At 39.4% G+C, this 14867-nt stretch overlaps 1 protein-coding gene across 2 annotated transcripts in view; it reads left to right on the forward strand.

The window, feature by feature from the left end:
• Positions 1-14867, forward strand: part of SH3RF1 (SH3 domain containing ring finger 1) — a 180796-nt gene that overhangs the window by 141994 nt on the left and 23935 nt on the right. For both annotated transcript variants that reach the window (XM_059374174.1, XM_059374183.1), the window contains 3 exons: positions 4667-4777; positions 12703-12863; positions 14058-14228. In XM_059374174.1, the coding sequence (XP_059230157.1) occupies positions 4667-4777; positions 12703-12863; positions 14058-14228 (443 nt within the window). The remainder of the gene's footprint in view (positions 1-4666; positions 4778-12702; positions 12864-14057; positions 14229-14867) is intronic.

Raw genomic sequence — 14867 nt, forward strand, 5'->3', positions numbered from 1 at the left:
TTTCCTTTAAAAAAAAAAAAAAAAAGGGAGGGGGGAGAATAGTAGCTTTCCTGGGAAGTAAAGCCTTTCTTCATTCTGTAGGTAGAAAAATGGAGAAGAGAAAACTAACCCAAAACTACTCAAGTCATTTTCAAAGGAAGGATCGGAAACGATAAAATGTTTTAAATAATACTAAGTTTCAGGCAACTGCTCAGTGTTGCAGAACCTTGTCACAAGGCTGCTTTGGGAGAGCTTGCCAACTAAAATTTTATCTTCATCCAAACTGCAGATGCTACAGTTGAAACTCAAAGTTGACAGTTGCCTGCATGTGTGTGACTTACCCTGGTTTTTAGGCTTCCCAGTAAGAGTTCTAGGGAAAAAAAAAAAGAGAGAGAGAGAGACACGACATGAAGAAACATTTAATTTAAGTTAGAAATAAGCCTAGTTTTTAAAAAATCTCATTAGTTCATCAAGGCTTTGGACTTCTTAAGAAATAGCCCCACATTGTTCTTCTGTTAATGAGAACACATAAGATGATTGGAAACATGCATTCAGTCAGCAGGCATTTATTTGGTGCCCAATTACTAGACCCTTCTAGGCACCATGTATATTGTGATAATGGACTATAGGACTTCCCTGTGTTAGGCCTTAATTCTGGACTGCACAGTGAGCCCACTAAAGGAGCTCTGCCTGAGTTACAGGACGGCTGTAATTATCCAATTAGATGACGGCTATATTTTTCCTCAACCCAAAGGTCAAAGAGCCCTGTCCAAAGCGCCTGTCACAGTGGGAGAAGTTTCTTTCAAGTCTTGTATTTAGTTTTTAAAATTCATGCAGATTTTACACTCTACTATATATTATAGCTGTGGTTTTTTAAAAACAAAACAAAACAAAACAAAACACAAAAATCAATTATTTTCCTTTACAGAAACAAACACATATAGTCCTGGTCCTCAGAAAGTTTACAGTTAATTAAAGTGTCTGTTTTGGACTATAGAATAAACATTTACGACATGGTGTTTGGTATTCCTCGCCATTTTTATTAAAAATTATTTTCTCTCAGCCTCATTTATTTGACCCTGCTCCCTTAGGTTCATCCTGCATGTTGTGAGTTAAATGCATTCATTTTCTGAATGGGATTGTGGTTTGTTGGTGTTTTTTCGGTGGTGGAGAAACGAAGCTTTTGATCTTATGAGAAAACTAGGAGACACAGACATAGCCCACTGGAACATAAGTGTGGTGAGGGGAAAGTTCTTTTTTTGTTCACCAATATATCCCAAGTGTCAGATATATGATAAACACTCAGTAAATATTTATTGAATGAATGAGTCTCTTAAAAAATGGGTAGAGAGAACTATGTTACTTTTTACATGTAACTGATTAAACCTATGTACAAAATAGACATGGATTATAGAAATACCAAGTGAGGTTACTCTGGAAAGGTTCAAAGGATTTTTGAATAAGGTTCTGACAGAGGTGGCTAGTAACCATGGCCATTCACTACAAGAAAACGGAATCATTTGACTCAGGTTTTTATTTTGTGACCTAGCAACATTTGCACAATGATGTTTTGTTAAAAGGTAAGTTTCTGGTAAGAACAGGGGCAACTCAGAATAGGAATAGCTTTAAAAGAATAGATAGGTCATCTTTGGGCATTAGAGAAAATTAAAAGAGAAAGGAGGATAAACCTAGCATTTATATCTTTTGTAGAGAACTCAGCCGTCAGGTGTGAGCATGTCTGACGCTGCCACACCAGAGCTGGGAATGAAGACTATAAAAATAGAGCTATTTTTGTTTTGGTTGGAGTAGCTTAGGAAACAAGGCTCTTTCTGTGTTCCATTAAAACAGTCTCCCCTTCAACTATTCCACCCCTCCTCCCATATTCGAATACATTCTGTTTTAGGTGGTAATGTGTTGCCTCAGGGAGAAGTTATTTCAAGAAGCTGATGGAAGATGTTTCAAGTGCTACTGGCTTCTCCAGCCCAGGTTTACAGAAAACACTACTTGTCTAGTGTACTGTATACATTGGAGGGAACCACAATCCATAGTAAAGCAACGAGTGACTGTAACATAAGTGACTGGTAAACATTCTCCTAACCATGGAGATTGGTGTATATGTGAGATGGCTCATGTGAGACTGTTTAAAATAGGACTGTCCTTTTCCTTTGCCCCACAAAGGACCAAGCCGGAGATTTGACTTCTCCTGCTCTGGCCCATTTTTCTTTCCCTCCTTTCCTTCCTACCTTTCCTTCCTCCATGCTGAGAAAAAGGATATTTTATTATCTTGACTTGGCCCATTTTCGCTCTTGCTTTTCCTTAATTAGGTTTGGTTGCGCTTAGAAAGTCCGCAGTAAGGAGCCCAGAGAAGTGAGAGTTCATTATTCTCTCACCTGACTGAAATCTACATATAGGCAGTCAGTGCTGATGTGATGGCGCTTTTTAGCTCGCCTTTCCATCGTATGGGTAGAACCTTATCCTTATGTTTCTTAGAATATCGAGATCTTGCCATGACATCCAAATTCTAGGCAGTAGGATGAGGAAATGGACAGAAGAGAGGAACAAAAGGCTTGCTTTGTGATTATATTTGATGACTATTGAGTAAAGGCTGAACTTGCAAATACATAATAGACTGTATTGTCCAGGTGAGTCACCAAAATAAATACGCACAGATGTCTGTAACTGACATCTGTAAAAGCATATGATGCTATAAGTAATCAAGACATTTTGTCTCTGGCCACAGTCATATTTTTTGGCCTCGCCAGTGTTTTTGTGGCATTTTTTTTTAACTGCCAGTGGCTTCAGGGGAGCCGGAGGTGCACACACTCATTTCCATTTGCTTTCCCCACCTCTTTCCCTCTCCACAGAGCCCTTTTTTGTGGGGGAGCTCAAGCTAAATTGCTGTTCTGTGAAGAAAAGAGAACAGTAGAAAATCAATTTTTCCCAATTCAGGGCATTTATTCTGGGTGTGCTCACCCTCAGCCAATTTACTTCTGCTGCTTCTGCTTTTAGTTACTCTTTGGTGACTTTTATCTCTTCCTTTCTCCAGGGTTAAGAGTGGCCCTGTGGTGGTTGGTGCCTGCAGGAATCTCAGTGTTCACTGCTTCACTCCTGTGTCTATGATGGCACACACCTTAGACAGCCTCTGGTCCAGCTCTAAGACAATAAACTCATTAGCAGTTAACTATCTTGACTCCCAGCCTGTGGCTTTTAGAGAAACATCAGTAAATTATGAGATCTTTAATCTTATATATATGTAAGGTCAGGTCTAGGAAGTTGTATTTTGGTATTTTTTTTCCTACCCCAAAGGTTCCATGATAATGGCATGCATTTTGAAGTGAGCTGCATAGCATCTTCTCAGAAAAAACCCATCTTTTATGTGGTGGCAACTTACAAATGTCCTTGGGGTATGTATATAAACAGATTTATTAGTTGAAACAGCTGAAGACCACTAGATTTTATCCTAGGATGAAAAATCAGTGCTCTTCCCATTAGAAATTGATTGAAAATAACACTTTGGTTCACAGGAGGGTTTGGGGAGAAACTGTTATTAGGTTATCCCTTAGATCTGCTTAGTTTAAGCCTTTGGTTCAATCAGTGTATGAACTAACAGGTACAGATATGATTTTAAAAGTATGTGGATTCCATGTATAACATAGATTTATTTGTGATGCTGATTATCCCTGGCCTTGGCAAGGTCTAACCCAGCAGGGAAACCCAGAGTTTCCTTCAGGTTTCTGGGAACTAATCTCAGAGTTTTTCTTTGTCCTGATAATCTTTTTCTTAATATATGGGAATTGTGGGAACTACGTTTGGGATTAAGTTTTATTACAAAAGGTCTGGTGTTGGTGTATCATTGTTTCCTTGGATATACAAGGTACCAGCCAATCACATTCCTTTAATAGTGGAGGGAAAACATCCCATTTGTGTAGAAACCCACACACCTACTTCTGCAGCATCAAGTAATGAATGGCATTCTCTAGTTGGACCTGATATGCAGTGTGAGTGAAATTGATCAAGTAACTGAACACAGGCAATGAAATGACCTGAATAACTCAATTTTTTTCTAGTGAATTAATCTTGTATAGTATCAGGGATAAGATACCTTTGAAAACAGCTAATTTGGCTTGACTTTGTTCCTTTAAAGGTTTTATAAATAATTACCTGCTCTAGGCATGTCTAGGCAGCTGCATTTTAATTATGCATCCCCACTGAAAAGTGGGAGTCATGAAAAATGATCCTGAGAATAACAAAATACCTTAAGCACTTCACATAGATTTACATATTGATAGACAGGTGAGTATTCAGCCATGACCTACCTTAACAGGATCTTCAGGGAAATTGCTAGTGGGCTAGTCAAGCGCCAGACTAACCACGTGAAAGGTTAGTTTGGTTCACAGTGGCTTCCCAGGGAGACAGTATGTTATTGCAAAAGCCAACAGCAGTTGAATTCTGTATGTAAAACATCACAGTATTTATCACATGACCACCCAGTGTTGAATACAGATTAGGTAATCAGTAAATGTGGATTGAATAAACTGAAAGAGCTTCTGCCTTCCCCACATAATAGAAACTACAGATACATATTTTTTAAAAATTGTGACTTGCCTCCCCAAGGTTTAGCCAGTACAGTCTGTTGTATTTATTTAATGTAGTTGTGTTTTAATTAACTTCTTTTTCCTCTTGGCAGGTTCATATAAGTACCACCGGGTTAATTGTGACCCCGCCCCCCAGCAGCCCAGTGACAACTGGCCCCTCGTTCACTTTCCCATCGGATGTTCCCTACCCAGCTGCCCTTGGAGTGAGTATAGCTTCTCCATCTCTATTTCTCTCCTAGCTGTTCAGTCCCATTAATCTGGCACAGCCCACCTCCCAACACCTGCAGTTTACACTGACACTTGTTAGGTAGGGGTGGATCTCTTTCATCTGTTATCTCTGTTCATCTCACAGAAAAATGAGAAAGCCTCTTGCCTACAGCCTGCATAATTTTTCCTGCATAATTTTTAGCAGTGAGGATCAGTGGCCTGAAGCCATTAGAAGACTTCTACAAAATACTTTTAATTTTCATTAACGTTCAGCCTGATTTCCCAAAGGCTTAACCAGCATTTCTTTTTCATTTCTTTTGCTTTTTTAGACTTCACTTGTTTATTAACAAAGACATCTTTATAGAAATACTGAGGAAACCGGGATCCAAAAAGCTAAACGGTTTGCTTTGAGTCACACAATGAGTTGATTTTAAACCTCTCCACTTGTGATTCACCTTTTGGTTTCTTGTCTTCCATGATGGTAGCTGCGGCTGTGCTGCCTTGGAAGCCTCCCTCAGATTGTGTTGATTTTCCTCCTGAAGACATAGCATCCTATAGAGTCTAAACACCAATTGCTTTACAACATACCTCATAGCAGAAATCAGTAGGAGAAATGAGGGCAGCCAAGGGAGATAAATGCAGAGAAGAACACTATGGAGAGAAAATTAAAAGGGAAGAAGAAACAAGCAAATTCAACCGTAGCAGAAACACAATAGTTTAAATGCCTGCTTCCTGAAATTGCGGGCATATGCAAGATACCAGCAATTGTGAGGCACCTCTCATCCAGGCTGATGCCTTGGCTTATGCTTTCAGACTGTTTCTTTCAGTGCTAAGTTGAATGAGAATAGAAAAGATAGATCTGTGCATCAGATCTCCCCAGTGGGCCCCAACCCTGTAAACTGGTTTACAGAGTCTCACCTGGCTGTGATGCGGTCAGAGAAACAGCATGGCCCAGTGATGGGAACACAGACTGGGGCTGAAAGCCCAGATCAGCCACTTATTTGTTTACATGACCATGAAAATCTTCAACCTCTTTAAGCTTTTGTCTCCCTGCCTATAAAATAAAACCAATACTATCTACTTTGGAAAGTTCTCACCATGCCTAGAATATAGTAGGGTTGACTATTCCTGATCTTGTTATCGGTCTCAGTTGAAGACTGTTACAAGGTGAGTCTGTCACACGTGCCACTGGTTGGTTCTCAGAATGCCTTGGTTCATTGGGCCTGGTTCATTGTGCGATGGTTTCTCTGCTCTCTGTACCAGGAATAGTGAGGCTTCTAGGCAGCTGGTTTGTTTTTAAGTTGTGGATTTTATATATGTTGTAAAGATTATGTTTCCTTCTGCTAGAATGCTTAGAGCGAAATCTGTACCCCCACCCCAACTAGGACCTCACAGTGTATTAGCACATTAGTAGAGATGTTGGCTCCATCTAGTTTTATTGTCCTCATTTTCCTTTGAAACAAGGTGGGATATAAATAAATGTGGAGTTATTACTTAGCTTGACTTAGACTTTAGAAAACTTTTTATAGAGTTAAGCATGTTCTTGCATTTAAATGGAAGTTAATAATGTTCTGGTTAGAGGTTAAAGTTGTTTTTTTTTTTTTTTTTTTTTTTTTAATGGCCCCAGAATGATTACAGCATCCTTGATAGTACAACTGTTTGGTGCAGGAGAAGTTGTGCTGATTTTTCTAGGGAGAAGGTGAAATTCAGTTAACCTTTGTTGGTTTTCATGAGATTCTGTTAGCCTGTTTTGACCAGAGCCAACTTCTATAATCATCCTGCCCTCTCATCTCCAGAGAAGACTCTCTCCTTTCCTTCCTTCTCTTCCCACCCCAATATATACACAACCAGTTGATATTTCCATTTCCAGATGGCTACTTCGTGTGGAAAAATTCTAGCATAATTTCTTAAGGGAAAAAGGCTGCATTTTCTGATCTTAGAAAAATTAATTAGTGGAAAAGACAGAGCTGGCTGAATTTCAGCCCTTGTGGGCTGAAAATTTTACAGTGTAGTAAATGGCCAGTTGCTCTTAGCTGGAGGCACACTCTAGGGCAAATCAGTGATACAGGTCACAAGAGAGCATGAATATACAAAAGTTAATTTATATTCAACCATTTCATGCTAGGATTATATAAGAAAGCCTGCATGTTAAGCAAGAGGAAGGTTTATTAAACAGTATGTCTACTGTGCCAATTCCATTTACTGAAAAACTAATTATAAACAGACCTGTCTGTCATCCCAGGAGATGTCTAGATCTCCAAGTCCCTGGTAGGTTGGCAGCAGTGTTTTGGATTTAATATGTTAAGTTGAAGTGGGGGGGGGCATGAATCTCAGCAGCATCTACCCTCTGTATCTCACATTAATCATGGCAAGTACCCTATTTAAAATTTGAAATATTTTCAAAGAATTTGAGCACTGTCATAGCAATAGTATGCAGCTTGGTCAAGAGGAAACCATGCTTTTCATGGTGTGTATTTATTATGGCAACAGTAGAATAGGAAATGAAAATTATTTCTAGCATTTTATCATGAATTGAGACTTTCTAATCTTTTATGCAGAATGAAGTTAGCATATTGTCCTACACATTTCACATGTAACAGTTAAAATGTTAGATCTCTAATATTAGGAGCAAAACTGGCATTATAGCTATCTAATTCAGACATCAGACTATTAATAGTAGTGAGGGTTTTTTTCCCAACTAATTTTGTGAAGGGAGGAGGGTGAGGATCTATATTAGTCTTGTATTTTCTGCACAAGGGCAGAAGAACTCTTAAATAAGTGATTAATAATCCCTGATCCCCTGTACCAGCTGAGAGGTGTTTAGCCGCAAGATGTCACCAGTTAGGCAGGTCAGTAAAAGCCAAATACAGCCTGTGGCCAACTTATAAACAGATTGCATTCCAAAAATGTGTAACCCTAACTTAAAAAACTTTACATGTACACACATAGTTTATGTCTTGTGTATCTATTTAGAGAAGCAAATTAAATGATGTATGTTCTCAGAATAGCCAATAAGGAATTAGCCATTGGAGCCCTGGTAGAAGACTCAGCAGGACTTACTGCTATCACCAGGATCAGGGAAGAGCTCTGGAAGTAGGGCAGTGGAACTGCCAGTGTCAAATAGTTTGTGAGGTACAAGTTGAGCCTTTGGAATTGGTGAGAATTCTGAAAATCAGGAATAGGGGTAGAATATGGCCAGAACGTTCCAGCAACAATAGTAAAGGACTCTAGCACATAGGAACCAAGGCCTCTTGATCCATATCATGTTGTCCTAAGAGAGGCAGAAGCACAGAACATTTTCTCCTTTGTGAAAAGCTCACTGAGGGTCTGTTAACTTCTATCTGCAAAGCTGGGTGACAGCAATACAAAAATGAGTAAGACAGTTTTCTGACTTCATAGTCTCATGGATCATAACAACAGCTTCTTTTTAATGGGCTTCTGCTGTGCTTCAGGGTACTGGGAAGGGCAGCTTTACCTAAACTATTTCTAATTATGACTCCATCTTACAGGTTGACATATTAAGGCATAGAGACCTTATGTAATTTATACAAAGCCAATTAATATCATAGATATCTCTTCTTATAAATCAAATGTAGAACAATAATTCTTAGAGAGATATTTAAGAAGTGCCAAATTCTTGGGGTACCTTGGTGGCTCAGTGGGTTAAAGCCTCTGCCTTCGGCTCAGGTCATGATCCTGGAGTTCTGGGATTGAGCCCCATATCTGGCTTTCTGCTCTTCGGGGAGCCTGCTTCCTCCTCTTTCTCTCTGCCTGCATCTCTGCCTACTTGTGCTCTCTGTCAAATAAATAAATAAAATCTATAAAAGAAAAAAGAAAAAAAAAGAAGTGCCAAATTCTTAATTACATCTTGCCCTTTAGACAACATTATCTAAGCATCTATTTCTAGTATTTTTAAAAATACTCTTTAATTTTATTTCTTTTTCTTCATAGTTGTACTCAGCACTGACTGGCTTAATTCCAGTCAGCATCCAGTTGAGACTTAAGACTTGGAACCTTGCATCTTTATTTTAATTTTATTGAATTCTGACACCTAAGTTTTTTTGTTGTTGTTGTTGTTGTTGTTGTTGTTGTTTGTTTTTTTAAATCACTAATGTCAGTATTTCTACTTTTCTGCTTCCTATTCGTTGCATAAAATAAAGCAGACTACTCACATAATTGCACAAACGCTGCTCTACACTGCTGAAGTAGCTAACATGCTGATTTGAGGGGGCATGAGCAGTTGGAACCGTGTCTCCATCAGCCTGTATACATGCATCTGAGTTCAGTACCCAGAGGGGCTGTTTAGAGATGTTGAAGTGTAGGGCTGAAAGTGGGTTAACTGGAATTCATATGTCCAAGGGAAAAAAAAAAAGGATGCTGGCAGTGGGGGATGTTACATGGTATTTGCCCAAGAAACCCAGAAATGCCAAAGTCTATCCTGCCAGTCACTTTTTTACCCTGGGAGGTAGAAATGAATGTGAGGGAAATGCATACCTAAAGGAATATTGGAAAGAAAACAAATCCTTTATCGTTGGTTGAACTTGTACCCCAAACTCCATAGCACTTTACCAGCAAAGCACTTTACTGGTAAGGTGGATGTAGCCTGTGGCCGTGCTTAAAACCTAATGGATCTTGTCACCTATCTTTAGCCAGATCCAAACCTAACCACTCTTTGGTCCCATGAAGGAGCAAAAAGAGGAGAGGACACCAGAGAGGAGTGGTGTGTTACACCACACACTTCAACTTTTCACTCACAATGTGCACTAGCAAATGTGGCTTATCTGGCTTAGAATCCAGCCCTTTCGGAAAGGACAGTTGTTGGCTGGTGTTCATTCTAACATAGGGAAATTGAGGACTGCCCTAAGATGCTGAGCAAAGATTAGAATCTATGTTTTTCTGACTCCAAAGCCCACCTCCTTCTATGCTGCTTTCAAGGTCATTGGGTCAGGGCAACAGAACCTGAGTGTGGTGAAGTGTCATCATTTCACATTAGTGGACCACTGTCTTTTTTTAAGCTCTTTATTCAGAAGTAGTAATTCTTGTCTCAGACCATTACCATAGACCGTGAACAGAAGATGTTAATCTATAGAAACACAAGGAAGAAGCTCATTTTTAATGAATATCAGAATAACATCCAGTTTTCTATATTAGTATTTCTGTGGCCTGGCCCATAGTTCTAGACAACTTTGATAATATAGACCTGCTGCATTTCCATAAAATAAAACCTACAAGGGATGAGCTCTTTTTAAGCTCCTATTAATTAATATGTAACGTTTAGTCAAAATGGCTTTTAAGTGTGGTATTTGGTTCTGAGCAATATTTACAAAATATTATGAGCAAAATATGACCTATACTTCTTGCAGGCCCATAGATGTTTTTTCTGCTGGTGGAGAGTGAATCTTGGCTTCTGGGGCCTGCTCTGGCCTGGACTATGAAATAATAAGCAGGTCTCCAGGTCAGCTCTGGGTGAATGAAAGGCTGTGGTTTGCTCTGTAGAAATTTCAGGTCTTGCAGGATAGCAAACTGCCTGAAGCACAGCACATAGTGGATTACCTTTTGAACTTCCACATCACCAGATTATTTCAGTTTAAATTGTTTATAAAGCAACCCACAGTACTTCCTAGTCTGTCACAGCCCTGGACTCACCAGAGCCCTATCATTTTACCAACCCCACAGGGCTGAACAACATCTAGGAATCTGATTTTAATCAGACTTTCTCTCTTGGTCTTTGTGTGCTTATATACCAAATACACATGCATACACATACACACAGTTCCCCCAAAGATATATAACCCAACATTGGGGGAAAAAATTCTGCCCAATTTTTTTAAAGACCGTTTCAACCACAAAAAGGAGAGAGAGAACTGCATTTTCTCTCAAGCACAACCTTTGGGATCTTTCAGAATATCTTCTTCTAAGCCATATCTCCAGTGACTTCTGACTTACTCTTTGTGAAAGGGATGTACATGAAACATTTGCTCACTGTGTTTTTTAACTTTAAAAGCTGACCTTTTTTGTACATTTTATTGACAGAACGCGATGTGTTGTTATCAGGCCCGTGGATTATTTTTTGCCTTTTCCTTCATAGGGCTAATTTAGTACAGCCTCTGCTTTAATAAAGTTAAGATATAACAGACAATTTTAATTTCCTTTTCTCTTGAAAATAGAATTCTACTCAGAGTGTAGAGCATAGAGCATTTTGATTCTGTGCCCTAGGCACTATTTTAAGTAATTTCTAGGAGCACTTCTCATTGGGCTCCTTGTTGAGTGTGTCTTCCTCCTTCCCAAGGCATGCTCTTCAGAGACTGGGCTTTGGAAGATTTCAGTGAAAATCATTTGAGTGGTAATTTTACAGTCTCCATGTATTACCTGGGATACAGTCTAGACGTGTTGTGTTATCTTGCCCGACAAGCTACGGATATGTCTTTATTACCAGTGAAGTGCCCAGGTCACTGGTGCTGAGTGTTTGACCAGGATTATCTTTGTTTCTCTTCCTTGTCACTGGGAACCTGAATGGAGTGAATGCTTGGTCAAAAGTTTTTGAAGATTCTAAGCATGCAGTTCCAGAGTAGTAGCAAGTCTTAAGGCTGCTGTGTTTTATATGGAGAGTGTGAGTCATGTTCATGCAGTTCTAACTCTTGGAGCTCACCTCTGCCTTGTCCAGGTTAGGGCTCTATAAGGAGCTCTGCACGCATTTATTTCTGCACTGAATGTTCCACAACACCTTCAGCTTCAGTATGGGAAAAATCCTTCTCCAAAGTCATTTCAGCAAAAAATTAAATATAATGTGTGAAACAGTTGCAGCATATGTCTAGAACTCTGAAATTTTTTTTTTTGCTGAGTTTATTGTGTTTCTGGAACTATGTACATTAACGGCAGATGAAGCAAATGTTGATGAGATATGAATTTTTATTTTACGAAATAGAAAAAGAATGACTGTTAGGAACTATGTTTAGAGATCATTGGTTTTTTCGTATTTATACACTGATATGTAGAAACCATTTATGCTTTCCTAGGTGCATTCTTTAGTCTCCTTATTTCTCTTTTGATTCAGTTTTTACATCTACTGGTTCAAAGATTTGGGGAGGGTGAGGTGGGGTTTCAGGCAAGTCTTTGTGTGCCTGTTTTCCCAGGAGTTTTGGTATACAGACCCTAAAGAATCATCTTGGGTTTATAGATCAGAAAGTAACAATTGCTCCATTGATTTTCAAAAGGCATGGAATTCTGTAGGCAGAACCCCATCAGGCTGTGCCCATAAAGGAACCAGCAGCTTTTCACTAGTGTACTTGTTAAAGATTACCAGCCTTGATAGTACTAAATTTCAAAAGCTGGCAAAGTTAAGAAAAGAATAAGCAAAAGTAGCAACAATAGCCCAGTGATTGTGGCTTGCTATTGTTTGGGCTTTTTGGAAACCAGGCATCAAAGGAAATTTTCTTCTGAAGGAATGGTTTGAGATATAGTACAGCTAAATTTTTTTGTGTGTTGTGTTTAAGTTTCAAGTTACAGAAACAATCACAGATTAATTCCTAGCAAGCAGTGTGACATTGTAGCTGTCCCCTTGAAAAGCATCGGGGTTCGCATCCAAGTCTATACTGAAAAATACTATTAATCTTAAAATTACATGCTCTTGTTCCATTTTTTCCCTTTCCCTCTTCCCAAGTGACATTACTTACCTGTTTGCTGAAAAAGTTGCTGTGGCTCTAAGATCTTAAAGGAGAACAAGGGATGAGATTTTTTTTAAGAGGAGGCTTTCATACAAGGTAGCCTGCTGGTTCTGCTCCCTATGGATTCCATGAAAGTCTTTTCCTATGATTCCTGATTCCTATTCCCTCCCACCTTCCATAAAAGATGTAAATAAATAAATCATTCATTATTATTCTCTGTCCCACTCTCTCTCTTTCTCTGTCTCTCCTCATACCAGACAATGAATCCTCCTCTTCCACCGCCCCCCTTACTGGCCTCCACACCTCCCGGCGCTGCTACCACTGTTGCTGCTGCTGCTGCTGCGGGAATGGGACCGAGGCCCACAGCGGGACCCTCTGACCAGATTGCACATTTACGGCCTCAGACTCGCCCCAGTGTGTAAGTGAGGGTGTCATTTATTACTGCTTTAAAGTTCATTTCAGACTAAGCCCAATCAGCAAAGGTAGACAAACACCTTTCTGATAGGAGCTGGTGACAGGCTTATGGCTCACCAAAGTGGTTTGCATTCTGCAAACTTACACCCAGTCATGCATATAATTAGGAAACTGCTGAAACAAAATGGGTCCAACACATGAGCTCGCTAGGCAGCCATCCTGCTGAGTGAGGGCCTTTTACAGTTTAGGGAAACACAGTGTTTGCGTCTTCATAATACTGTATGTACATGGAGCCATCTTTTTGTATGATTTCTTTTTGAGCTTTTTGTCTCCAATTTCATTCCTTGCAGTAAGACACCAAGGAACAGGAAGATATTCCACACAGATCAGATCTAGAGGGAGTGTGCCTGTGAAAAGCTGGAAGTCCCCAGAAATATGTATCCAGAAAAGTCTTATTGTCTTGTTCAGTGCTTACCAATGGCAGAATACAGCTAGATTTTTGTGCTCCTACATTGTGTGATTTTATATGTGGAACACATTAGAGCCCTGGTTTAAAAAAAAAAAAAGAACAAAAACTGTTGATTAGTGTTGCCTGCCTGGTTTCCATATGTTGGTGGCATAGTCACCTTGCATTGTGGGGTGGTTTTGTACTCTCTATGATCTGGGCTTTTTTTCCTTTTGACTTTCTCAAATTCAGCATTTTTTCTGGCTGAGCATACAAAAGCAGGTGCAACCCGAGCCTCTAGGTTCAGCTTGTGTGTGGAAGGCAGCATGTTGTGCCTCCCAGTGGGATTTCGTGCCATATGTCCTCATTTGGGGCTACTTCCCACGTTTAACAAGTGCCATTTGAAAAGCTCAAGTTTCCCATTGGGTCCCTAATCCCCAGCAGCAGGTTAGGCACTTTGGGAAGCTGCATAATTCTTTCCCACCCCACGAATACCATTTGGTGGGATAGTCACCTTCACACTGGGGGAACCAGGTTGGCAGTTCTTAATCAGGAAGGCCCCTGTCTTTTAAATGTAGGCTGCAAAATCTTTTTCAGTGGAAGATTACCAATGCTACTTACAGGTTTAAAGGATTCTATTTTCTGTTTACACATGTATGGAATATTCAAGACTTTGTACCAAGGAAGAATTTTTATGCATCCTGGGGTTTATCTGTTACTCAGCCTGGAATCACATACTCTTTTCTATTCTAGGTATGTTGCTATATATCCATACACTCCCCGGAAAGAGGATGAGCTGGAGCTGAGGAAAGGGGAAATGTTTTTAGTGTTTGAGCGTTGCCAGGACGGCTGGTTCAAAGGGACATCGATGCATACCAGCAAGATAGGGGTTTTCCCTGGCAATTATGTGGCACCAGTCACAAGGTATGGTTTTGAATAAATGGTTTATTAAGTTCTAAACAGAGAAACTTTGTTCACACTATAATTGCCTGTTATGTAGCCAACATTTTAAAAATTCATATCTATAATTGCAAAATCCCTTCTAACTCTAAAATTCTTAGCTTACTTTTTACATGGGTATAAGTGAAATTGTAGGTTTCCATCAATATATGTACTGAGTTTTAAGTTACTTGCTTGAAGTTACGTGTGAGAAGATCCAACTATACCATTTTCAACATTTTTCTGCTTAAAAAATATCATGTTTAGTAGAAACAAAGGCTACGTTCTTAACATGTTTACATAACATTTACTATATGCCAAGCAGGCAGATTTCAAAATGCATATGACACATAGTAACTCTTGAGTCCTTAAGCAATTTGTTAGCATAGTTGCTATTATTATCCCCACTTAACAGGTGAGAAAACGGAGGCACTGAGAGATTAAATGACTTGTCTGAGATCGCACCGTGAGGTGCTTAAACCTAGGTGTTTGGCTCTGTATTTATTCCAGTAACTTGGTGATTTCCTTGCAATTTTGGCAATTAATTTCTATGAAACAATCAGAAATAAAATTCCTTAAATATGACCTTGATCCTTCAGTTAAAGTGATTTTCCTCCTCAAGGG

Source organism: Mustela nigripes, chromosome 1 (genome assembly GCF_022355385.1).
Source record: "Mustela nigripes isolate SB6536 chromosome 1, MUSNIG.SB6536, whole genome shotgun sequence".
Lineage (NCBI taxonomy): Eukaryota > Metazoa > Chordata > Mammalia > Carnivora > Mustelidae > Mustela > Mustela nigripes.